At 40.5% G+C, this 27506-nt stretch overlaps 1 protein-coding gene across 2 annotated transcripts in view; it reads left to right on the top strand.

Annotated features, from left to right (window-relative positions):
* Nucleotides 1–6743: 6743 nt before the first annotated feature.
* The window catches only part of LOC115226145 (F-box only protein 8-like), a 32618-nt gene continuing 11855 nt past the window's right edge, over nucleotides 6744–27506 (top strand). Inside the window, exons 1-4 of one of the 2 annotated variants that reach the window (XM_036514919.1) lie at nucleotides 6744–6840; nucleotides 20212–20272; nucleotides 24471–24723; nucleotides 25461–25590. In XM_036514919.1, the coding sequence (XP_036370812.1) occupies nucleotides 24506–24723; nucleotides 25461–25590 (348 nt within the window). In that variant the 5' untranslated portion in view covers nucleotides 6744–6840; nucleotides 20212–20272; nucleotides 24471–24505. Of the gene's footprint in view, nucleotides 6841–7248; nucleotides 7424–20211; nucleotides 20273–24470; nucleotides 24724–25460; nucleotides 25591–27506 lie in introns of those variants that run through there. The other variant, XM_029797139.2, reaches the window with a different exon arrangement.

Below are 27506 nucleotides of genomic sequence, written 5' to 3'. Positions count from 1 at the left end.
CGTAAAAGCACCCACTATATCCAGCTGGAGAAACTCTGCCAAATCAAGATTGGAGACTGGTGCAGCCATCTGGTTCGCCAGCCCTCAGTCAAATCGTCCAACCCATGCTAGCATGGAAAGTGGACGTTAAACGATAATGATGATGATGATGATGATATATATGTGTGTGTTTGTGTGTCTGTGTTTTTCACCCCCAACATCGCTTGACAACCGATGCTGGTGTGTTTATGTCCCCCGTTACTTAGCGGTTTGGCAAAAGAGACCAATAGAATAAGTACTGGGCTTACAAAGAATAAGTCCTGGAGTTGATTTGCTCGACTAAAGGCGGTGCTCCAGCATGGCCGCAGTCAAATGACTGAAACACGTAAAAGAGTAAAGAGTATTTCATTATCTATGTACCCACAGTTTTGTCTTCCATGCCGTATGTTAGAGAAAACTGAAGATCCCTTTGTTCAATCCAGTTCTTCCTCTTTCACCCATTCATTATTGTTATTCATTCATTTTCCTAATTTTGTCACAGTTCGCTAATTGAAGACTGTTGGTTATAGCTCTAGTGAAGAATGCAAACGTCCAGTTCTATCTCATTTTTATTACTATTATTCATCATCATCATCATCATCATCATCGTTTAACATCCATTTTCCATGCTGGCATGGGTTGGATGGTTTGACTGAGGACTGGAGAGCCAGTGGCTGCACCAGGCTCCAATCTGATCTGGCAGAGTTTCTACACCTGGATGCCCTTCCTAATGCCAACCACTCTGAGAGTGTAGTAGGTGCTTTTTACGAGCCACCAGCACAGGTGCCAGGCGAGGCTGGCAATGGCCACCATCAGATTGGTGCTTTTTATGTGCCACCGGCACGGAAGCCAGTCAAGGCGGCGCTGGCATTGGCCACGTTCGGATGGTGCTTTTTACGTGCCACTGGCATGGAAGCTAGTCAAGGCGGCGCTGGCATCAGCCACGTTCAGATGGTGCTTTTTACATGCAACCGGCACGGGAGCCAGTCAAGGCGGTGCTGGCATCGGCCTGCTATCATTGTTATTTTTTCACACCAGCAGCCAGAGTAAAAACTGTAAAAATATAAGTAGAAATTTATTCTCTTATTTCCTTTTATACTCCCTATAACAATCCTTTTCCAAAGTAACCCCTTAGATTGAATTCTATTTCCTTCTAGTTAACTCTCTCCTATCGTCTCTGATGAAGCGATATCCCTAATATCCCAGAAACAGCTGTAAGGCTAACTTTCTCTTTATAAATGTCCTATCAATTCCACGCAGCCTTAGTTTTGTTGTCTCATTTTACTTAACATATACGTCCTCAAAGTCCATAGCGTCCCCAAAGTCCATCCCCTCCTCACCATGGCAGGGACGCTGGCAACAGGTAGTGTCAGAGCTATGCCGTCGGGAACTTCGGTTCCTGGTAGGGCCATCCAAGGCGGATTGGTCTGACACCGAGTGGTATTAGGGCCACAACCCAATAGATGGAGCTCTGGTGAAAATCCTCGGAGTGTCTGTTTCGGCAACTGGCAGCTCCTCGGTCGTTCTGTCCCTGCGTCTGTGGACAAACTGTAGCAAACAGGATGTCTCTACATGTGGGATTGTTGGGGACCGCTTGTCAAATCCACATATTCCCACGAAACTTCTATGAATTCTCAATGGTGAATACAATGCCTCGAGTGTGGTGGAAGAAGCCGACTTAACCCGCCCAGGGTGATTGTTGCCACAAGTACAATTAAGTCACACAAGACACGCATTAGACTTCTCACTCGTATTATTATCAAACTGAGAGTCTAACTACAGTCCTCCTGTAGCACTTATGTAGCCTTACCTGCCATCTTGGGTCCTCTGGATACCAAAACCTCTCATGGTGTAAGCTATGGACACATAAGAGGGGTAGCAATATCAGAGGAAGGTTAAACTGGCAAATAGTTGTTGTGTGGAAGATGCACAGGTACAATAAACACTGAAAATGTACAGAAAATAGACTCCTTTGACTATCAGTGGGGTAAGCTAGAGGTTGTAGATAGCCTCCGTTATCTAGGAGACCAAGTCAGCAGTGGATGTGGATGCTCTGAGAGTGTGGTTGTTGGTGTCATGTAACTGGCACCAATACCAGTGGCACAAAAAAAACACCTTTCGATCATTGGGCCTCACGGAGGCAAAGTGGCCGATGCCGGTGGCATGTGAAAAACCCCTTCCAAAAGTTGGGCCTCACAGAGGCAATGGCTAAAGACAGAGACCGTTGGCATTATGCTATGCTTGAGAAGAAGATCCATCAATGCAAGTAATATCATAGTCGTGGCAGATACTGGTGTCATGTAAAAGCACCCAGCACACACTCTCAGAGTGGTTGGCATGTTAGGAAGGGCATCCAGCCATAGAAACCATGCGAAATCAGACTGGAGTCTGGTGCAGCCTTCCAGTATGCCAGCCCTGGTCAAACCATCCAGCCCATGCCAGCAGGGACAACGGACGTTAAATGATGATGATGATGATGACATCTATATGTAGCACACACTCGGGTGAAAATCTTCTCTCCCCTTTATTATATATACATGCATTCAAACGAAGCAAGTAACAGATTGGTCTTTGACCACTATTTGGACCCTGCTGTGTCCTCTACTCTGATTGGTTGATATTGGGGCAATTTGTGTCACATTCTGTCACATCAATTTGCCACTTGCAGCCAATCGGAGCCTCTGGATAAAATCATGTGAAAGTCACCAATTTGTAAGGACCGTGCCATGCGAGGTGACGAGAAAGACTCTTTAGTCCATCACACAGCAGCCCTTACAATGAATATAAAACTGAATAGTACATATAAGTGGCAGAGGGAAAAGAGAGGGACACAGCCATGAGAAGATTTATTGATATGTTAACATGTGTGTCTGTGTGTGTGTCGTGTATACAGAACGATAGACAGGTCGTCATGAGAACAAATGTATGTGTGCGTGTAGGCATAGATGTATGTGTGTGTTAAGAACATATAAGAATGGCAATGAAGGAGACGGTGAGGATCTTTTCCGTTTGAACGGCAGTTTTTTTCTTGCAGTGTTATATGAAATTGTCACCCATAATTATTACTCTAGAATTGATCTATTGCATTTCAATCTGTTTTAGGGTTAGGGGTGGAGGGAAGGGTATCTTTTTTCTTCAGAAATGTAAATAAACCCAATCTGTTTCTTAAACGAGGGACATATTCATACGGCACAGAATGTTTTCACCTCGATAGACGTCATTGATTGGTTGAAATTGCAAAAATTGAAGAAAAAAAAAACATATCTTACAAACTATAGAATTTTCTCAATAAAGCCAAGAGTAAAAGATGTTTTATAAACACATTCTACCAGTATACGAAGTTTAAAAGTGTTTAGTTACGTGGATATTATTTTTTAAAAACTGCCGGTCAAACCGAAAAGATCCAAAACTTCATGTACACAAGAAGAGAATACCAGTTCATAGTCAATAGTACACGGTAGTTGAAATACTGTATCAAAAGTCACGGCCATGATGCTGAGCTGGTTACTGGTACAGGTCATACGTGAAGTCGTAGTTGTGATGATGCTGCCTGGGGTCACTCGATGTAGGAGTTCATGCAGGTTGTATATTGACTGTTGATCCGTGGGGAAGTAATTCACAATCAGTGAAGTGTTGGAACCTGGGTGAGTTGCTTGCTGAGCTGTGAACATAGAGAGATGATGTTGACAATGTTAAGGACAACAAGGTAGTGGTGACAAAGACAGAGGTTGCTGTTATGCTGTTGGACGAAGTTGGTAGGTCTCAACATGGCTGCTGTGGTCTTGTCACTGGAACTGGCTGTGTTTTGTGTCATCATCATCATTGTTTGACCGTGGTCGAGACAATGGAATTTACCATGCTACGCCAGACTTCATGGTCTATCATGGCATTACGGAGGTCCTGTTGCTGGATGACTGTATCCCTGGAGATTACATCAGGGTAGGAGAGTGTGCGCCTTCTGGTATCGCGAGCAGATGGCTTCGAGAGGAGAAGAGTAGAAATTGCCGCGTTTTCAGCTCTACAACAATGTCCAGCAAACTGGACTCTCCTACCTTTCACTAAAGATGATACAAATGGTAGTTTCCCATATATTTGTACTTTGGTTGGATCACGCTTCCACGAAAGATTTTGAGCTCTCATAAGGAGGCAAGTGTAGGTTCCATCCAACCGCCTCTCAAGCTTCTTTGATAACGTCCAGGTTTCTGAGCCATGTAGTAGAATTGGTTCGACTGTGGCTTTGAAGATTTTAAGTTTGAAATCTCTGCTTAGATTTGATGACCAGATCTTATGCTTGTCTTGTGCGGTCAGTGGCTAGACCTAAAAAGGTCTGGAACCGAAAGACCTCAAAACAAGGAGAAGGTGAGTTTTTATAAGGAGTGGTAGGCTCAAAAACTGGGTTGAGAATAGGCTCCCTCACGTGATTGTATTTATGGGCTCTGATTGGTTACATGCAGCAAATTGATGCAACAGAATAAAGAGACAAATTGCGCCAATAACCAAAAGGAGAAGTGGATACAACGTGATCGAAATAGCAGCCAAAGGCTAGCTCTTACCTGCTACATGCAAAAGGGAGTGAGGAATTTCACTAGAGTGTACGCTTCATATATATATCCCTGCTGTAAGGCTTTACTTCCACCCATGCCAGCTTAATTTAATTTGTCCTTTGTTGAAAGACACCTGTTGTTATGTCCTGTTATTTGTATTTGTGTAAAATTCTCCGTTTTTTTTCCATCCTTGTTTTTGTATACATTTGCTGCTTTCTTCCAAAGAATCTAATGTTCTTAGCTTAGTTTTTCCTTGGGGCTGGCCAGATTGGAGCAATCTCGAGTATAACCAGCCGAAATTTGCAAAGATAATCTGGAACTCGACTGAAGAAAGAAAACTCCGAAGACCCGTCCTTGTTTTCTTTGTATTGTCTATCTGGATGTTTTGTTGTCCCTTTCTTTGGATCTTTTCCGTTTGACCGGCAGTTTTTTAAAATAATTTCCCCGTAACTAAACACTTTTAAACTTCGTATACTGGTAGAATGTGTTTATAAAACATCTTTTTCTCTTGGCTTTATTGAGAAAATTCTATAGTTTGTCAGATATTTGTAGTTTTTTTCTTCAATTTCTGCAATTTCAACCAATCAATGATGTCAATTGAGGTGAAAACATTCTGTGCCGTATGAAAATGTCCCTCGTTTAAGAAACAGATTGGATTTATTTACATTTGTGAAGAAAAAAAAGATACCCTTCCCCCACCCCTAACCCTAACCCTAAAACAGATTGAAATACAATAGATCGATACTAGGGTCATAATTATGGGTGACAATTTCATATGACTTCGCCAGAAAAAACTGCCGTTGAAACGGAAAAGATCCCTTTCTTGTATCACCTAACTGTCTGGATGTTTTGTGTTCTGTCCCATTACATGTGTGTGTGTGTGTCTTTTAGTGTTATATTAAATATTTGGCTGTTATTTCTAGATGTTTGAAAGATCACAGAAGGACGAACATATTGGCTTAAGAGACCACAGAGATATTTTCTTAGGGTATCTTCTCTCTCTCTTGCGCATGCATTGCATTGTTGGAAGTGTTTGTTACAGAGGCAAAAGTAGGATCTATTCGGTTTGAACGGCAGTTTTTTCTAGCGTTGTCATATGAAATTGTTACCCATAATTATGACCCTAGTATCGATCTATTGCATTTCAATCTGTTTTAGGGTTAGGGTTAGGGGTGGGGTGAAGGGTATCTTTTTTTCTTCAGAAATGTAAATAAACCCAATCTGTTTCTTAAACGAGGGACATATTCATATGGCACAGAATGTTTTTTTTACCTCAATGGACGTCATTGATTGGTTGAAATTGCAGAAATTGAAGAAAAAAAAACCCCAACAAATATCTTAGAAACTATAGAATTTTCTCAATAAAACCAAGAGAAAAAAGATGTTTTATAAACACATTCAACCAGAATACGAAGTTTAAAAGTGTTTAGTTACGGGAAAATATTTTAAAAAACTGCCGTTCAAACCGAAAAGATCCGAATATGAATAAATAAAAAAACAATGTCAGTTAATTACGGCTGAAAGGATTAACGGATTTAGATAAAACTTTTAGAGAAGGGAAGAGGAGAGAGAGAGAGAGAGGAGAGAGAGAGAGAGAGAGAGAGAGATCCACCTCATATTATTTAGCCTTCGGTTATTTTTTTAATGTCTATATTCTATTATTCCATCGATCTTTTAATCCTGAAATTAATTCCTCCAAATTACCCACTCTCTTCTCCCTCTCTCTTTCTCCTATCTATCTATTTATCTATCTTCCTCCTCGCCTCCTTACTACACTTCTTTCTCTCTCTCTCTCTCTGTCTCTCTTTCTTACTTCTCTGTCGTTTACTCTCTTCAATTTTCCTCTTACTGCCTCTCACTACTCGCTTTATTTCCCTCTTACACCTCTTTTATTGTTTCTATTTTTCTTTCATCACCCTCACTCTATATCTTGTTCCTCTTCCTCTGCCTCAAACAAACAAGCCAATGAAATGAAGCATTTGAGAAAGAGGAGGAGGAAGGGGAGCAACACGATGATGGCGACGACTACGTTTTACTTCTCTTCCTTTTCCTCTGGCGCCTTTTTTTACTATTTCTATTTTTGCTTCATCACCCTCTCTCTACATATCTTGTTCCTCTTCTCCCTCCCCTTTTTATGACAAAAGAGGAAGGGGAAGACCACCACCACGATGACGACGACTAATTCCTACCGCAGGATCAACGGATCGACGGAATAAGAGAATGAAGTCAATAACAAACGGCAGCCGAGAGCCAGAAGTGCAGAGGGGTTCGAATTGAGGTGGGGACCAGGACATTGTACCAAGGGCTGTCTCTCTCTCTCTCCTGCTTGTAGAAATACATTTCTACGGAGATATATCTACACACACACACACACGTATATATATATATATGTAGAGAAACACAGAGCTCCATATAAATATATACTTCGTCCGGAACAGGAAGGCGACCACACAAGCGAAAAGACATCTTAGACACATACAATCGCGCGTGTTTGTGTATATATAGTGTGTGTGTGTAAATAGATATATATTCTGTATGTATATATTAATGTAGTGTATAGCTGTTCCTTCATAGCTGTATATATACAAAAAAAATCATCTTCGACATACATAGACACACTTATATATTATATTATATTATACTGTGTGCGTATATATTGGTTTATATGTGTGTATATTGTGCAGTTATTTATTCGTAGATGTATATAAATATATACACACGTTATACACACGTTCATGTATGATATATATATATCTGTGTGTGTGTGAGTGTATATATTATGAGGGAAAGCTTCTGCAATTAACATGTGTGTTTATGATGTTTCGTCACTTCAACTTAGAGCCACAACAAAAACACCCGGGGTAAGTGGTTTCAATGTGTTTATATATGTGTATATATGTGTGTGTGTGTGTATATAAAGTTATGTGATGGTATATAAACAATTACTGTATTTATATGTTAGTATATATGCTAGTGTTTGTATATATATGTATATATCTATATATATATATATATACATATATATATATATGTATGTATGTATGTATGGTTGTGTATATAATTGTGTGTGTGTATGGTGGAGAGATGTGTGTTTGTGTGTTTATATATTTTGGTGAAGTAGACATTCGTGTATTTTTGATTTACATCAATTCCCTCTCTTAATAAATATGAACATAAACATACATGTTACGGTCAATATACAGTTTAAGCCCCGGCTTCACTCATGTTATTTTTGTACGCGAGTGTGTGTATATATATATATATATATATATATATATATGTATGTATATAGATGTATATACGTATGTATATATGTATGTACGTACGTATGTATGTACGTATGTATATATGTATATAGATGTACGTATGTATATAGATGTATGTATGTACATATGTATATAAATGTATGTACGTATGTATATAGATGTATGTATGTATGTATATAGATGTATGTATGTATATATGTATATAAATGTATTTATATATGTATATAGATGTATGTACGTATGTATATATGTATATAGATGTATGTACGTATGTATATATGTATATAGATGTATGTACGTATGTATATATGTATATAGATGTATGTATGTACATATGTATATAAATGTATGTACGTATGTATATATGTATATAGATGTATGTACGTATGTATATATATATGTATGTATATATGTATGTATATAGATGTATGTATGTATATATATATGTATATAAATGTATGTACGTATGTATATAGATGTATGTACGTATGTATATATGTATATAGATGTATGTATATATGTATATAAATGTATGTACGTATGTATATATGTATATAAATGTATGTACGTATGTATATATGTATATAAATGTATGTACGTATGTATATATGTATATAAATGTATGTACGTATGTATACACACTCACAAACATAAATGGAGATAGTTTATATAGATATATAATAATTGTCCTTCGAAGTCCCATATCGTTTAGATAAGGAAGCAACAGACAAGAAGTGGGGGTGGGCAAACATGAACAAAATTTCAATGCTTGTTTCTTACCAGAAACAAGCATTAAAAAAAAAAAGACACGAGGGGTCAACAGTTGACCCCTCTTTCTTTCTCACGTATGACGTTTCTAAGAACAACCTTAGTCAAAACTCTATAGTTACCTGAAATGTGTGTGTGTGTGTTTATCGCAGTATTGACCAGACTATCAAGTGTTATACATCGCTGATCACAGTGTGCTATGCAGTGTTTTAGCCTTTGAATGATGCCACCCCAGTGGCTTGGCGTGCAGGCCAGCATTCCCTACCCTGAATTGGAAGACCAGTTCGTCATAGGGGTGACCCATTAACAGCTGGGTGGACTAGAGCAACGTAAAATGAAGTGTTTTGCTCAAGAACACACTGCACCGCCGAGTCCAGGAATCAAACCCATCATTTTGTGACAGCGCAATACCCTAACCACTAGGCCACATACCTTCCCACGCGTGCGTATGTATTTTATGGAGTAATCCATGGGATATAGGTCCAGAACAAGGTATATAAATTTTTGCTTTAGGTTACATGGCTTGTTTTATAAATAATCCTGTTCAAGTATCATAAAAGCATGAAACTATTTGTAGCTCTTTCAGTTGTGTATTTAAGTTGATGTTTATCTCTCACTGGATAGAATATATTTTTATTAATTCTATCTGTATCTGATCTTTAGACTAATCCAGCTTCTCTGTCCACTATTCCTGGGAGGGTTGTTTGTTTTTGTTTGTTCCTTCTCAAGCCATGCCTGGCTCATAAGGGCCGGTTTCTTGGCGTATAGGTTCCCCACCTGGACGGGACGCCATTCCATCGCAGGTGAACTGCAGGATGCAGGAGGAAAGTTGTGGCGAAAGAGTCAGCAGAAGTTTTGCCATTACCTTCTGCCAGAGCCGCGTGGAGCTTAGGTGTTTCGCTCATAAATACACACATCGCCCACTCTGAGATTTGAACCCATGACTCCTCGACCACGAGTCCGCTGCTCTAACCACTAGGCCATGTGCCTTCATGGGAGGGTTGTTGGGGAGAGACCTGAGCCACGTCTTCCTCCATAAGGTCATATCAGAAGCATCCATCTTTAGACTTTTCCAGCTGGATTCCCAAGTATGAGTAACAAATACTATGGAGATTATCCAACTCTCTCATTCTCCGTCTTCCCATGGCTCTCCTGCCAGTTGGGTCATCTTAAAGAACCTGTGTCTGATTCTTTCCTGCACATCATTCTGGTCACATTTGTGGTACCAGAGCTGTGACCTCCCAATATGGGGATATCATGATCATTGTTCGACCGTGGTTGAGACAATGGAATTTACTATGCTACGCCAGACTTCACGGTCCATCATAGCATTACGGAGGTCCTGTTGCTGGATGCCTGTATCCCTGGAGATTACATCAGGGTAGGAGAGTGTGTGCCCTCTGGTATCGTGAGTAGATGGCTTCCAGAGGAGAAGAGCAGAAATTACCTCTTTTTCAGCTCTACAACAATGTCCAGCAAACTGGACTCTCCTACCTTTCACAAGAGATGACACAGGTGGTAGTTTCCCATATATTTGTACTTTGGTTGGATGACGCTTCCACAAGAGATTTTGAGCTCTCATAGGGAGGTGAGTGTAAGTTCCATCCAACCGCTTGACTTCCTTTGATCTCTGCAACTTGTAGAGTAATGTTACTCCAGATATCCTTCAGAGGAACCCCTCATTCCGATTGCTTGTATTCAGGATTGTCTTCTGTCAGTCCTTTCTCAACATTCTTGATTATAGGGGAGAAAAGGGACAAAACGCTGAACTGAAAACAGCAAGTTTGGCTTTTCCTACCAAGCCCTCCTCTTCTGGTGATCAAATTCTGGGGCTGACACACTTCTGTATCTGTCCCTTCAGTTCTAGCACCCAATTCAACCTTTCCTTTTCTGTCAATCATGAATATGGCCCCAAGAGCAACTTTTCCACTTGTTTCACTGACATTCCACTAACATGCAGAGTGCCCTGAAAAGACTCCCTTGAAAGGACCAATGTCTCAATCTTCGCAACACTGATTCTCATCCTTGCCAGTGGTGTAGCTAATAGGGAACAAGCGGATCCACCCCTTCCCCTGAGCAACTGAGCACATTTTTCAAAATTGGCCCCTTTTCAACATTTTTTAAAACTCTGGTTCATTTGCGTGATGAAAGTTAAATTGCTTTGTTTTTTGTTAATCACATGACCTTGGAAGAACTTTCTGGAGTCAATACTTTATTTGACCACCCATCCGTATTTTTGAACTACCTGCTCAATCTCCTGTGATGTCTTTGTGATCATTGACATGTGAAGAATCAAAACAAACCCTAATATCCATAACCGCTTGGCACTGGACGATCCGGGGGAGTTTCATCTTTTTCACACCACATATATATATATCAGTTGTTATAAGTTTCATACTTAACGACATTGTTACTTTAACATAAAATTAATTAATACAGAATACAATTATGCATACTGTAATCGAAATCGATCAAAATCAATGGAAATTGCAGCTGTGATACCAGTGCCGGTGGCACGTAAGAGAACCATCCGATCGTGGCCGTTGCCAGCGCCGCCTTGACTGGCTTCCGTACCGGTGGCATGTAAAAAGCACCAACCGATCGTGGCCATTGCCAGCCTCGTCTGGCACCTGTGCCGGTGGCACATAAAAAGCACCTACTACACTGGTTGGTGTTAGGAGTGGTTGGTGTTAGGAAGGGCATCCAGCTGTAGAAACACTGCCTGATCAGACTGGGGCCTGGTGCAGCCTCCTGGCTTCCCAGACCCCAGTTGAACCGTCCAACCCATGCTAGCATGGAAAGCGGACGTTAAACGATGATGATGATGATGTAACTTATGAAATACTTTATGTAATATTAGAGAAATGAGTTAAATTGTTTGGCATGTGTCACAGTGCCATTTTTTGATGTGCTCGCTCCTCTTAACTTTAGAACCGAGTTACATCCCTGGTCCTTCCCTTGCAGCATTCACCAGTGAATCCATTGAATGCTGGAAATTACCTTCTGATGAGCCAAGTAAGTTTTGTTGTCTGCAAATCCCAGCCAACTGATTCTACACCCACGGATTGCATTTCACTTTCACGATGGCTGTCCATGTTGATCCAGTTCATAAAATTATGAAAAGGAGTGGCGTTAATACATGACCTTGTTCAAGTCCAAAACCCACATTGAAAGGTTTTCACTTAACACCATTTAGCCGAACATAAACATCTGGGCATTTATAAAGGGGTTTCACAGCAACTACAAGTTACCCATTAATCCCAAACTCCTACAAAATCCTCCTCTGCGTGTCTTTCAGCATGTGGTAACATGCTTTTTTTGTGTGTACAATGCATCATCATCATTGTCGTCATCGTCGTTTAACATCTGCTTTCCATGCTAGCATGGGTTGTATGGTTTGACTGAGGGCTGGTGAACCAGATGGCCGCACCAGACTCCAGTCTTGATCTGGCAGAGTTTCTACAGCTGGATGCCCTCAATAGTCACAACCCATGTCTCACTGCCATGTAGCATAGTTGTCTGCACATAGGCATCATACAATCTGCCTTTCACTCTGAGGGGGAGGCCCAGCATTACTAACAAAGGTAGTTGCTCTCAGAACTTTGCCCAGCTTATCCTTATTCTAGAAGCTATGCTTTTGGTACAACCACCCGCACTACTAACTTGGTCACCGAAATAGCAGAAACTGTCTCCTACTTCTAAGGAGATACGCCCCACCCACATTTGAGGCAGTCTATTTTTATACATTCCTGGTGTTTAACGTACCATCACATTTGCCACATGTAAAGACCACTTTCCCTGTTACTCTTCAAATGATACACACACACACACACACACACACACACACACACACATATATATAGTCGCCATGATAGATCGTTAGCCACTACACACATTTTTTTCTCTCCTTGTTTCTCTTCTCAATTTTTTTCTGTGTCCCTTTCTGTAGAAGAGCGTAGGCTCGAAACGTAAAAGACTTTTTCTATTCCTCAGCGTTATACTAATACATCTGTTTGTTTTGTACACCACCTGTCTTTGTCTTTTGTTGTTTTTGTAAACTCTCCCTATATATATATATATATATATATATATATATATATATATATTTATTCAGTCGCATGATAGATCGGTAGCCACTACACACATTTTTTCTTTCTCCTTGTCTTTTTCTGTGTCCTTTTCTGTAGAAGAGCATAGGCTCGAAACGTAAAAGACTTTTCTATTCCTGAGCGTTATACTAATACATCTGTTTGTTTTGTACACCACCTGCCTTCGTCTTTTGTTTCTTTCGTAAACTCTCCCTATATATACATATATATAGTTTATAGATGAGAGACATATTCTCTGAATAGAAAGCACTTCACAGTGTTTAAAAGGTTTAAACTTGAGCAGGTAGAGGAATAAATGTATAATTTTTTGTATTAAATGAATTTAATATTTTTTGTATATTTATTTACCTAACTTACTTATCCTTACCACGATCGGATGGTGCTTTTTGTGTGCCACCTGCACGGGGGCCAAGCGAGGCTGGCAACAGCCACGAACGGATGGTGCTTTTTACGTGCCACCGGCCACGGATGGGTGGTGGCATGTAAAAAGCACCATCCGTTCGTGGCCATTGCCAGCCTTGCCTGGCCCCCATGCCGGTGGCACACAAAAAGCACCATCCGATTGTGGCCGTTTGCCAGACTTGTCTGGCACCTGTCGGTGGCACTACACTCACGGAGTGGTTGGCGTTAGGAAGGGCATCCAGCTGTAGAAACATTGCCAGATCAGACTGGGCCTGGCGCAGCCTTCGGGCTTCCCAGACCCCAGTTGAACCGTCCAACCCATGCTAGTATGGAGAGCAGATGATGATGATGATATATATACTTTATAATTAGGGTTCAGCAAAGATTTGCTTTACTACATACCGAAGTTTAGAAATAGCAGCCAAAGAACCTTAGCTATTTCCTCTACTTTAAAAAGGGATTCTACTTAAAGTAGAGGAAATAGCTAAGGTTCTTTGGCTGCTATTTCTAAAGTTCGGTATGTAGTGAAGCAAATCTTTGCTGAATTATAAAATATTACTTAAGTTTACTGTAGTCCTTTTTCATGCCAAATTCTACTTGGTGAAATTATAGATAATTACTTAATTAATTAGTTTTACCCTTTGTTATCATATATATATATATATATATATATATATATATTATATAAAAGGGGCTTAGTAAAATAAATTACTTTGCCACATACTGAACTCATTAGAAATAGTAGCTAAAAAACTTTTTTAAAACTATTTCTAATACTTAAAGAAAATCTCTCTCATATAGTGTTTGCTCAATTCAACTCACGAAAGTATGGGGGTAAAGACATTAAAAAATCAAATGCAAAGGTTTTGATTTTTTTTTAATGTCTTTACCCCCATACTTTCGTGAGTTGAATTGAGCAAACACTATATGAGAGAGATTTTCTTTAAGTATTAGAAATAGTTTTAAAAAAGTTTTTTTAGCTACTATTTCTAATGAGTTCAGTATGTGGCAAAGTAATTTATTTTACTAAGCCCTTTTATATAATGTAATAATTTGAATTCGCCTTAAATGGTCCCTTTGCATACTGAATACTTGGTGAAATTGATTAATAATTAATTAATTTTACCCTCAATTGTTGAAATTATATATATATATATATATATATATATAAAATTGTTGAAGAGGTCAACAAACATTAAGGCAAACATCTCAAGCTGTATGCAATATTATTATTGGAAAAAATTCAAAGTCTTACGGCTGTTTCTGGGATATCCCCAAGTATGGGATATTCCCTCATCAGAAATGAGAATTAGAAGCAGTTAGATCAGTGGTAAAACTTAAAAATTTATGGACACACACATATAATAATTGTGCTGGATTATGTGACAAGATTTGTTAAGATTTCTTCAAACACAGCCAACAGGGGACATGGAGGGGCCTTGGCATGGAGGACACGAGTCTAAGATGGACTAAGCTCTGTTATGGGGTTTATTCTTTCTCCTCAGGTAGCGTATATGCTCTGCAAGAGAAGTAGATTTACTGTTTTCTTAAATATAGATCCATGTTTTTCATATTTAAATGAGTTTAAATACACAAAGTATCATCATCATTTAGCGTCCGCTTTCCATGCTAGCATGGGTTGGACGGTTCAACTGGGGTCTGGGAGTTCTGAAGTTTATTAGGGGCTGTGCACTTGTAGACCCCATAAAAGATCCTCTGGTCAGCTTGCAATGGTCATTTATTCCCAACTTTGAAGTTGCTGTTGGATCTATTTGGTTTAAGAGTAATTCTGTGGTCGAGGGATCACCGGTTCGAATCTCAGACCGGACGATGTGTGTGCTTATGAGTGAAACACCTAAGCTCCATGCGGCTCCGGCAGAAGGTACTGGCAACACTTCTGCTCACTCTTTCCTCCTGCATCTTGCGGCTCACCTGCGACGGACCAGCGTCCTGTCCAGGTGGGGAACCTATATGCCAAGAAACTGGGAAACCGGCCCTTATGAGCTAGGCATGGCTCGAGAAGGAACAAAACAAAAAGCATAGATATTCCTGACTTTTGGGAAAGACTAAGTGTGGCCTTATTCCTGCACTTTGTAGCAGAAACCCCACAATTGTAATCGGTGCTAATGTTGTTGTTGTTATTAAGTCAACAAGCTGGCCGAATCATTAGCATGCCAGGCAAAATTTTATGTCTTTATGCCCCGAGTTCAAATTCCACCAAGGTTGACTTTGCCTTTCATCCTTTTGGGGTCAATGAAATAAGTACCAGACAAGTACTAGGGTCGATGTAATCGACTCTCTACCCCACTATAAAAAAAAAAAAGGGTCTTGCGCCTATAATAGAAATGATTATTATTATTATTATTAGTAAGGTGACAAGCTGGCAGACTCATTTGCTTACCTGTATTTCATCCGTCTTTACATTCTGAGTTCAAATTCAGCCAAGATCGACTTTGCCTTTCATCCTTTCAGGGTTGATAAAATAAGTACCAGTTGAGAACTGGGGTCAATATAATCGATTTGTGCCCTCCCCCAAAATTTCAGGCCTTGTGCCTGTAGTAGAAACGATTATTATTAATATTATTAGGTCTCACCTATTATAATTATAATATTATTAGGCTGTTGCCAGCCTTGCCTGGCCCCCGTGCCAGTGGGACGTAAAAAGCACCATCCGATCGTGGCCGTTTGCCAGCCTCGTCTGGCACCTGTGCAGGTGGCACGTAAAAAGCAGCCACTACACTCACAGAGTGGTTGGCGTTAGGAAGGGCATCCACCCGTAGAAACCTTGCCAGATCAGATTGGAGCCTGGTGCAGCCTTCTGGCTTCCCAGACCCCAGTTGAACCGTCCAACCCATGCCAGCATGGAAAGTGGACGTTAAACGATGATGATTATCAGTGCACTCACTAGTGTTACTATAACCGTTACTAATCATTCCGTCGGTTATTAGCGTTAGTAGTAGCATATGATTGGTCTTACTTCTGTTATTCGGATTAACGTTAATATCATAATTATAAGTATTTATTATCATTATTGGTGTTCTCATAGTCATTATTTTTATAGCTGTTGTTGTTATAATTAATACTACTATTGTTTTATTTATTCCTAGCTGGCCGTGTGCCATCAAAAATTATGGCTAATTGGAGTATTTTGTATATAAATATGGATGGTAGAACAAGCTAATACACTTGTCGATGGTATCTAGTGGTTGTCTTTTGAGGTGTGACATCGATCGGTGTTTGTTACACACACACACACAGACATTCACATATTTCCCTTTTACATACACATATACTCACACAGAGTTGAAATGCTCCTACTACCAGTTTGCCATCACCCCTTCCTTTCTCATTCATATGTTGTGATGGAGAAAAACACAAGAGTATTATTATAGTAGATTTTCATCGGTAGTGTTTGGTTGGCAAATACCTATTAAGCTTTTAGATGTGGCTGAGATGGATTCAATGCCAGGTGTAGAAGATAATTTAAAGGTGGGCCAATTACAGGTAGAGTGGCACTTATGGAGGTGGGGTGGAAAATTGGATTTGACAATCTTAAAAAATTGCTCAGGTAAACCCTTAACATTTAACCCTTTTGATACCAACCTGGCTGAAACCGGCTCTGGCTCTGAGTACAAATGTCTTGTTTTCATAAGTTCTGAATTAAAATCTTCCACCAAACCTTATTCACAATTTATGTTCTTAACACTAGCTGAATGATAACTAAGTTATTTTACTAAATTCTTTGTTATATTTAAAGTAATTGAAAGAAACACAGAGCATCTCAAAATAAATACAGTAACGAAAGGGTTAAGGAGAGGAGGTGAAGTATACGAAAGTAAAGTTTTCACCCCACTTTTATTAGCTAATTGGATGGTGGTGGTGGTGCAGAGTTTAATTTTCTAGTTGGTATTGGGGATGCCATTTTATCTATATGGTTGCATTTTGGAGTATTTTTGGGGTGTGTGAGAAGTGGGTGAATATGCTGCTTTTTAAGATCCAGGGCGATAGGTTGAGGGTTCTTATCTATTCTGGGGAATGTCGTAGTCATGGTTTTGAGGAGCGTAGACTTAGGATGTAGTTGAGCTAGATAGTTCTTAATATTTGACAGGAATTTTATTTTTGGGGAGAAGCTGCTTGTGGCAAATGCTTGATTATAATAGGTGGTGTGGTTTTTAAATATTTCCTCCATTGCAGACAGATCAGAAATTCTAAACACTGGGTACATCTTATGGAGTTTCTACCTATGCCTTTTCTACAGATCGAGCAAGGCCACCTACCTGAAGGGGTTTGTGGTCTGTCTGCCTTCCTACTTTCTAGAAATTTGTTTTTTGCTAGGTTGACCTTAAAGCCCTTTGATTCTTGACCTTCCTTCCACACTTGAAACTTCTTCTCTAGTTCTCATAGTGACTCAGCAATTAGAGCAAGGTCATCAGCATAGAGGAGCTCCCAGGGGCAACCTGTCTTGAATTCCTCTGTTATTGCCTGGAAGACTATGATGAATAAGAGGGGGCTAAGGACTGATCCTTGGTGAATCCCTACTTCTACCTGGAAGTCTTCACTATACTCGTTGCCAACCCTCACCTTACTGACAGCATCCCTGTACAGGGCTTGTACAGCTCTCACTAACCACTCATCTATCTCTAGTTTCCGCATTGACTACCAGATAAGGGATCGGGGGACCCTGTCAAAGGCTATCTCCAAGTCAACAAAATCCGAGTACAAAAGTTTATCTTAGGCTAGATATTTCTCATGCAGTTGCATAAATTAAACAAGTTTTGCAAGTGATGCCAAACGGTTTTCCATTTTTCCTTGAATCTTTATCCAGCTTCTCAGGGAGAAACCCCTTCTAACTGCCCCTGACAGCCAGTCTCAACATCACATATTCAGCTGCTGTTCAAACCAGAGTTTCGGTACTGTACCAAATTGAACTCTCATAGTACATACCTATTATTTTACGTATGTAAATGTTATATCTGTGTGAGATATGCACAAGAGTCAGAAAATATTGGAAAACACTTTTTGGTATTATTTAATCACCATTACATGTGTTCCTTTTACTAATAGGAATTACAAAATTGTACATGTCAGAGAAACATAGAAGACATCTATTAGAAATTCTTCAGAGAATCAAAAATATTTCAATGAAACGCATAATGAGGAATAAACAATACCAAAAGTATTTTTCCAATCTCTTGTGATATATATATATATATATATTGCGAAGACCAGTTGAGGCAAGTGAAAATTGAAGTCGAAATCAAATTCGGTGACTGGCATCCGTTGCTAGTGGAGCACTAAGAGTACCATACGAGTGAGATCGTTGCCAGAGCAACAAGCTGGCCTTCGTGCGGATGGCATGTTAAGCACACCATTCAAGCGTGATCATTACCGCACTGCCTTACTAGCGCTTGTGCTGGTGGCACGTGAAACATTCGAGCGAGGTCTTCGCCAGTGCCACTGGACTGGCTCCTGTGCAGGTGGCACATAATAAGCACCATTTGGGCGTGGTCGTTGCCAGTACCACCAAACTGGCCCCCGTGCCGGTGGCACGTAAAAGCACCCACTACACTCTCGGAGTGGTTGGCATTAGGAAGGGCATCCAGCTGTAGAAACTCTGCCAGATCAGACTGGAGTCTGGTTTGCCAGACCTCAGTCAAATCGTCCAACCCATGCTAGCATGGAAAGCGGACGTTAAATGATGATAATGATGATGATGATGATAATGATGATGATGATGATAATGATGATGATGATATATATACCCATGTCAGCTTGAAAGGCAGCCATTAAACAATTTTGATGATGATATATATATATAAAATTGTGTAGATGAATAATTTTCCTTATTTGAATTGTCTTGGATATACACTCAGTGAACTGTTTGTTATCCAAAGAAGAAAATGCAAGATTTATCCATCTGATAAGATACATTGGGATTATTCACCTCGAAGAATAGTTCCAGGTTATTCCACATCATCTGATGCAGTTAGCCAGAACTTGGATCATACCAGAAGACTTATATATATATAACAAATTATATACATTATTATTATTTTTTTTTTGCAATTTACTTAATCATTGGTATGTTATTGTTATTTTCATTTTAATATTTCTATTATATGTAATTTTCTAGATGGTGTAATTTAATTGTTCGGCACGTAAAAGCACCATCCGTTCGTGTCCGTTGCCAGCCTCAGCTGGCCCCCGTGCCGGTGACACGTAAAAGCACCATCCGTTCGTGGCCGTTTGCCAGCTCTGTCTGGCCCCGTGTCGGTGGCACGTAAAAGCACCATCCGTTCGTGTCCGTTGCCAGCATCGCCTGGCCCTGTGCCGGTGACACGTAAAAGCACCATCCATTCGTGGCCGTTCGCCAGCTCTGTCTGGCACCTGTGCAGGTGGCACGTAAAAAACACCCACTACACTCGTGGAGTGGTTGGCGTTAGGAAGGGCATCCAGCCGTAGAAACACTGCCAGATCTGACTGGGCCTGACGAAGCCTTCCAGCTTCACAGACCCCAGTTGACCTGTCCAACCCATGCTAGCATGGAAAGCGGACGCTAAATGATGATGATAATGATGATGATGATTTTGAATTGATAAAAGGTGCTTTTTTTCTAAATTTTTATATATATATATTGTGTGAAATTTGATTTAGTATTTCTAAATTGAATTTTTTTCCTTGTAAGTTTGGATTTTATTCCCTCAAATAATTATTATATATATATATATATATATATATATATATATACTCTCACACCTATCCTGCACTGTCATTGTAAAAAGAAAAAGGACATCATTGAAACCTGGAAGCCACAAGATAATACATACTTAATTCAAAACAAGGATTAAATAAGGATTATATTTGACAGGAAAACCTGGAAGCTAAAGGATTATAGATATTCAAACCATGACCATGCCACCTTTTCTTTCTCAGGCATAGTGTATCTAGGACTACATTATCTAATGTATCCTTTGTTCTTTAACCCCAGGTCAGTCCTGATCCAGCAGACCTATGGTTAATCCTCTTTCCAATGTTGAATCCAATCTCCCATTTTATTTCTAATTCCATTGAACTGAGATGTTTTTTTCTTTTTGTCCTTTCCAGTTTTATCTTCTAGAATGTTCTAAAAAGACATTGAATTTGGCAGCGAAGGAACCTAGCTCATGTAAGTAAGATATGTTTCACTTTTCTGTATGTTGGCCATGGCTGGATTGCCAGTTAACAAATTTGATCTGCAGCATCTACACAACCCTGACTCACCCTGAGGTTTGTCAGGGTTATGCCTCACCTTCCACTCTGTTCAGTGCCTGCATCGATCGGATACGTGGCCAAATGGTGGCTCAGTCATGTTGTGGTGAACTTGAGTGCTAAGTTACGGGGATCTAAACCCACCATTGTCAGTTGTCAAATGATGGTGGCAGGGCAAACGCACACGTACAGGGGCTGCACAAAATAATGGAAACACCTTAAAATTTCAAACAAATTTATTTTAATATGGGGAAGGGCTGCCTTTGGCAGTAATTACACCTTAGTCTTCTACTACAGCCTCAGGCCGACCAAAGCCTTGTCAGTGGATTTGGTAGACGGAAACTGAAAGAATATGTATATATATATATAGGAGTGGCTGTGTGGTAAGTAGCTTGCTAACCAACCACATGGTTCCGGGTTCAGTCCCACTGCGTGGCATCTTGGGCAAATGTCTTCTGCTATAGCCCCTGGCCGACCAATGCCTTGTGAGTGGATTTGGTAGACGGAAACTGAAAGAAGCCTGTCGTATATATGTACATATATATATGTGTGTGTGTTTGTGTGTCTGTGTTTGTCCCCCTAGCATTGCTTGACAACCGATGGTGGGGTGTTTACGTCCCCGTCACTTAGAGGTTCGGCAAAAGAGACCGATAAAATAAGTACTGGGCTTACAAAGAATAAGTCCCGGGGTCGATTTGCTCGACTAAAGGTGGTGCTCCAGCATGGCTGCAGTCAAATGACTGAAACAAAAGAGTATATATATATATATATATATATATATAAACCAACAATTGCAGCCCGGAAGGTGTTTGTAAGCCATTTAAGAAACACACAAAAGCCGTTCGATTCACTCCAACATTTAAGTTTAATTTGTCAAAATATTTTCGTCGCTAAAATCCGCGACCTGTTCACTGACAAAGTCCGTGCTGCAGCACGGACTTTTTGTGTGTTTCTTAAATGGCTTATAAACACCTTCCACGCTGCAATTGTTTTCGTTTCAGCACACGATCTCAGATCAAATTACTTGCTATGCGAGTACATCTCCGTAATATATATATATATATATATATATATATATATATATATATATATATATATATGCGTATGTGTTTGTGTTTGTCCCTCTAGCATTGCTTTACAACCGATGCTGGTGTGTTTACGTCCCCGTAACTTAGCGGTTCGGCAAAAGAAACCGATAGAATAAGTACTGGGCTTACAAAGAATAAGTCCCGGGGTTGAGTTGCTCAATTAAAGGCGGTGCTCCAGCATGGCCGCAGTCAAATGACTGAAACAAGTAAAAAGAGCAAAAAAGAGAGAGAATATATATATGTATATATATATATATATATATATATATATCATCCGAACGTGGCCGTTGCCAGCGCCGCCCCGACTGGCTTCTGTGCCAGTGGCACATAAAAAGCACCATGCGAACGTGGCCGTGGCCAGCGCCACCCCGACTGGCTTCCGTGCCGGTGACACATAAAAAGCACCATCCGAACGTCGCCGATCCCAGCGCCGCCCCTGACTGGCTCCTGTGCCAGTGGCACATAAAAAGCACCATCCGAATGTGGCCGTTGCCAGCGCCGCCCCGACTGGCTTCCGTGCCGGTGGCACGTTAAAAGCTCCAACCGATCGTGGCCGATGCCGGACCCCCCTGGCACCTGTGCAGGTGGCATGTAAAAAGCACCCACTACACTCGTGGAGTCGTTGGCGTTAGGAAGGGCATCCAGCTGCAGAAACTCTGCCAGATCAGACTGGAGCCTGGTGCAGCCCCTGGCTTCCCAGACCTCGGTCGAACCGTCCAACCCGTGCTAGCATGGAAAACGGACGTTAAACGATGATGATGATGATGATATATATATACACACACTCACACACACAACAGGCTTCTTTCAGTTTCCGTCTACCAAATCAACTCACAAGCTTTTGGTTGGCCTGAGGCTATAGTAGAAGACACTTGCCCAAGGTGCCACGCAGTGGGACTGAACCCAGAACCATGTGGTTGGTAAACAAGCTACTTACGACACGCCCACGCATGTGCCTACACATACATACATATATATATATATATATAATATATATATACATATATATATATATATATATATATATATATAATATTATTAGTGAATTGAAGAAATGGAGTTGAACGAAGATTGAACAGAATAAAACGATTTCTGTTCACTCTTCGTTCAACTCCATTTCTTCAATCACTAATAATATTAAAATTCAATTATCCGCACCAACGCACGGTTGCAACACCATATGGTTGTACCGCCAACCGTGCTGTCTTCTGCTGTGATTTTTGCTACCAAGGTATCGGTTAAACTTTTGATTAATCTGCAACAAGATTATTCATCTTTCTATTTCACAAAATATATACATATATATATATATACATATATACATACATACATATATATATAATATATATATATATATATATATATATATATATATATATGAAATTTCACATACATACATACACAAGTCCCATCATCATCATTTAACGTTTGTTTTCCCTGCTGGCAAGGGTAGGATGGTTTGACCAGAACTTGCCAGCTGAAGGGTTCAGAATCCCAGTCCGTTTTGGCTTGCTTTCTACAGCTGGACGCCTTTCCTAATGCCAACCACTTTGGTATTTGGAAGTCTGTGTATGTATATACATACACAGATTCCCTGACTAATACGGGTTTTGAAGTTATCCGTCAAAATGGCTCTGATCTGGCTAAATATTTCATTATGTAATAAATGTTATAATATTATTATTATGGTTTTCTGTTAAATATAGACTCAATGTATCCTTAATATGTATCTTTATTCTTCATTTTCTGAAAAAAATGTCTAGATGGGCTATTTTCATTCAAAAGCTATTAGCGTGGTTCACCCAAAAACTGAAGAATCTGAAATATAGAGAAAAGGATGTTACACAGAATGATGAAACTATAACAATGGTGCTGCCATAGTGTGAAAACCAGCTGCAAAAAAGTTTTATCAAAACCGATTCACAGAAAACCAAGAAATCCTAAATTTCACTCCTAAGCCATTTGCATGGTTGTGTGTGTGTGTGTGTGTGTGTGTGTGTGTGTGTGTGTATCCTTATCTATTTCTTTACCACCCAAAAGGGGCTAAACACAGAGAGGACAAACAAGGACAGACAAACGGATTAAGTTGATTATATTGACCCCAGTGCGTAACTGGTACTTATTTAATTGACCCTGAAAGGATGAAAGGCAAAGTCGACCTCGGTGGAATTTGAACTCAGAACGTAACGGCAGACGAAATACCTATTTCTTTACTACCCACAAGGGGCTAAACACAGAGAGGACAAACAAGGACAGACAAACGGATTAAGTTGATTATATTGACCCCAGTGCGTAACTGGTACTTAATTTATCGACCCCGAAAGGATGAAAGGCAAAGTCGACCTCGGCGGAATTTGAACTCAGAACGTAAAGGCAGACGAAATACCGCTTAGCACTTCGCCCGCTCGCCACCTTCTGTGTGTGTGTCATCATCATCATCATCATCATCATATGTCCTTTCTCCATCGGTTGGATAGGAGCTGAGATGGCTGGGAGCCATACCAGGTTCCTGTCGGATGCCCTTCTTAATGCCAACCACTTCACAGACTGTACTGGCTGCATTTTACATGGTACTGCCCCCCCCCCACCATTCACACATGTATACTCTTTACTCTTTTACTTGTTTCAGTCATTTGACTGTGGCCATGCTGGAGCAACGCCTTTAGTCGAGCAAATCGACCCCGGGACTTATTCTTTGTAAGCCCAGTACTTATTCTATCGGTCTCTTTTGCCAAACTGCTAAGTAATGGGGACATAAACACACCAACATCGGTTGTCAAGCAATGCTAGGGGGACAAACACAGACACACAAACATATATACGACAGGCTTCTTTCAGTTTCCGTCTACCAAATCCACTCACAAGGCATTTGTTGGCCCGAGGCTATAGTAGAAGACACTTGCCCAAGATGCCACGCAGTGGGACTGAACCCGGAACCATGTGGTTGGTTAGCAAGCTACTTACCACACAGCCACTCCTGCGCCTATATGTATATGTAAATTAATTTCTTTTATTCTCTTCTTTCAGGTTTTAGGAAATCTGTCCAAAGGTAAAAGTGCATTATGGGTCAAGTTTTTCGTCGTCTTCAGGAACTTGAGAGGGAATGCGTCGGTCATCATAACTACACGACCAAAACGCTGACCAGCAGTGGCTTTCCAGACCTAAGGGAGCTTCCACCTGAACTGAGTTTAGCTGTCTTGTCCTATCTGAACGCCACCGACCTCTGTCTGGCTGCATGTGTGTGGGACACCCTTGGCAATGATGAGTTACTTTGGTTAAGGTAAGCAATTTTCTGGTTCCTGTCACCCCTGAACCAACAACTCTTGTGCCTCGGGGGGGTTGAAATCATTCTTTCTCCCAACCCAAACAGCGAAAGTCAGGAAATATCCATTGTCATCATCATCATCTCTGTAATGTCCTCTTTTCCATGCTTGCATATGTCAGAGTTTATTTTATTTTATTTTTTTAATAATGAAATTATTGTATACAGTGCTCAGGTGCACCACAACTTGTCAGAAAGTGCGTATAAAGTATATGCAGTAATGTACAAATGTCTGGAAAGTGAACAATGTATGAGTCAGATACATGCTTGCTTGTGTATGGAGGGGAGAAAATCAGGTGTAGTGTTGGGGAATCTCTCAGGAAGCATGAAAGTTTTGAAGGATGCAGTGCTCCGACAACTAACAACTGATGCCGGCAGTTTGTTCCATGCTTCAGCAACTCTCAGTGTGAAAAAATGTTTCCTGAAGTCATGGGAGCTGTGCTGTTAGCCAATCTTTGGACTATGGCCAAACTAGAGCAGTACCTCAAAGGCTATTTTGTCAGTCAAATTTATCCACATACTTTTTTCATCTTTTAAGAAAGGATGAAAGACAAAGTCGACCTTGGCAGGATTTGAACTCAGACCGTAAAGACAAACGAAATACTGCTAAGCATTTCACCCGGTCTGCTAACAATTCTTCCAGCTCACCACCTTCATCATCATCATAATAATAATAATAATGTTTCTATTTTCAGCCTGTGCAAAGCATCATGGGGAGAAGTGAGTGTGTACGATCGATGGCAGGACCAACCGGAATATTCTTACAAACGACTTTATTTATTGCTGGACGAAGCCTCCCTCACATTTAATGTGGATCCCCTTATAGTAAGTATCTGGGGAACATTCTGGATCAGTATTTCCTCTTCACCCTCTTCTTCTCCTCCTCAAAAGTAACTGATAAAGTAGCAGACCTGAAAAAAGCAAAAAGAATGTATTGGGGTCAATTCATTCGACTAAAAATTGCTCAAGGCAATGCTCCAGCATGGACGCAGTCTAATGACTGAAAAAAGTAAAAGATAATAGATATTCTATATATATATATATATTTGGCGTTAGGAAGGGCATCCAGCCGTAGAAACACTGCCAGATTTGACTGGGCCTGATGAAGCCTTCTGGCTTCACAGACCCCAGTAGAACCGTCCAACACATGCTAGCATGGAAAACGGACGCTAAACGACGATGATGATGATCCTGTATATATTCTATATATTGTCTAAGTATTGTATATATGTTCTCCCTATACATATTGTGTGTGTGTGTGTGTGTATATATATATATATATATATATATATATATACTAGCTGAAGGTGACCCGCTCTACGCGCGGGTAAGTGTGTGGTTGTTACTTTCTGTTGCTTCCTTTCAGCACGTAAAAAGCACCATCTGAACGTGGCGGAATGCAGCGCCGCCTTGACTGGCTTCTGTGCTGGTGGCACGTAAAAAGCACCAACTGATCGTGGCCGCTGCCAGCCCCCTTGGCACCTGTGCCGGCGGCATGAAAAAGCACCCCCACCCCCATACGCTCACAGAGTGGTTGGCGTTAGGAAGGGCATCCACCCGTAGAAACACTGCCAGATCAGACTGGAGCCTGGTGCAGCCTCCTGGCTTCCCAGACCCCTGTCAAACTGTCCAACCCATGCTAGCACAGAAAACGGACGTTAAACGATGATGATGATGATTCTCCCTCTTTGTTTCTCTCTCCTTTCTCTCTCACTTTCCCACTCTCTTACTTTTCTTTTCTCTCGGACTCTCCCTTGCTTTCTCTTACTCTCTATCTTTATCTATCTCTCTCCCATTTATAACCAACAAAAGATCTTGAGTAAGTTGAGAAATAAAATATTTAGAAAGATCAATCATAAATATCAGGCAGTAACAACGGAAAGGTCTGCTTCAAGGCAGACAGCAAAACACTATCTCTGTCACATTCATACGCTACACATGCCTTTCTCGCTTGTTTTCCATGCTCAGTGTGCCCTTGTAAACACAACTCATCTCTGTAAGACCCTAGGTCGGTCACGCATACATAGAGAAAGTTGTTTGTCCCTTACAACGCGCCAGCATGCCACACTTTTGTTCCTGTACGACTGAGGCATATAATAGCTCAAGCACTGGCTGGCAGCCTCAGCCTTACCGCATTAATCACTGGGATATTCTGTACACTGTATTTCAGCCTAGCAAGCCCTATTGCACTCATGCACCTCTGTTCTGCACGTGTACTCTTTTGTTTTGCAACACGTCTGCGTCAGCTCAATTCTTCTCCCGACTCAAAGCACTTCGGATGTTCACATGCTCTGCGCTCATGTTTAGGCATAATTTCCCCCTGGTAGACCCCTGTTGGTCACGTAATTAACAGAGAAAATTATCTGTCTCGCACCCAAGTTGCACCCAAAAAGTGTAAAGAAGCAACCAGTTCCCTTTACGTAACTATCGAAAAGTATTAAAAAGTTTAATATACATAAATACAGATATATACACTTTGTATATATACATTATATATACATAGTTATATTGATCTCCATGTGTCTAACACACGTGGACATGCCTACAAAGTAAGAAAACAACACAGCTCCCATGACTTTCGGAAACATTTTTTCATGCTCAGAGTTGCTGAAGCATGGAATAAACTGCCTGCGTCAGTTGTTGACTGCCATGACACTGCATCCTTTAAGGCCCTCATGCTTTCCGAAATCCGCCGAAACTACACCTGATTATATATACACTTTAGATGAGTTGTAGTGCAC

Source organism: Octopus sinensis, linkage group LG29 (genome assembly GCF_006345805.1).
Source record: "Octopus sinensis linkage group LG29, ASM634580v1, whole genome shotgun sequence".
Taxonomy (NCBI): Eukaryota; Metazoa; Mollusca; class Cephalopoda; order Octopoda; family Octopodidae; genus Octopus; species Octopus sinensis.
Note: the sequence above shows the minus strand (reverse complement) of the source record. Positions and strands in the feature narration are given on the sequence as shown.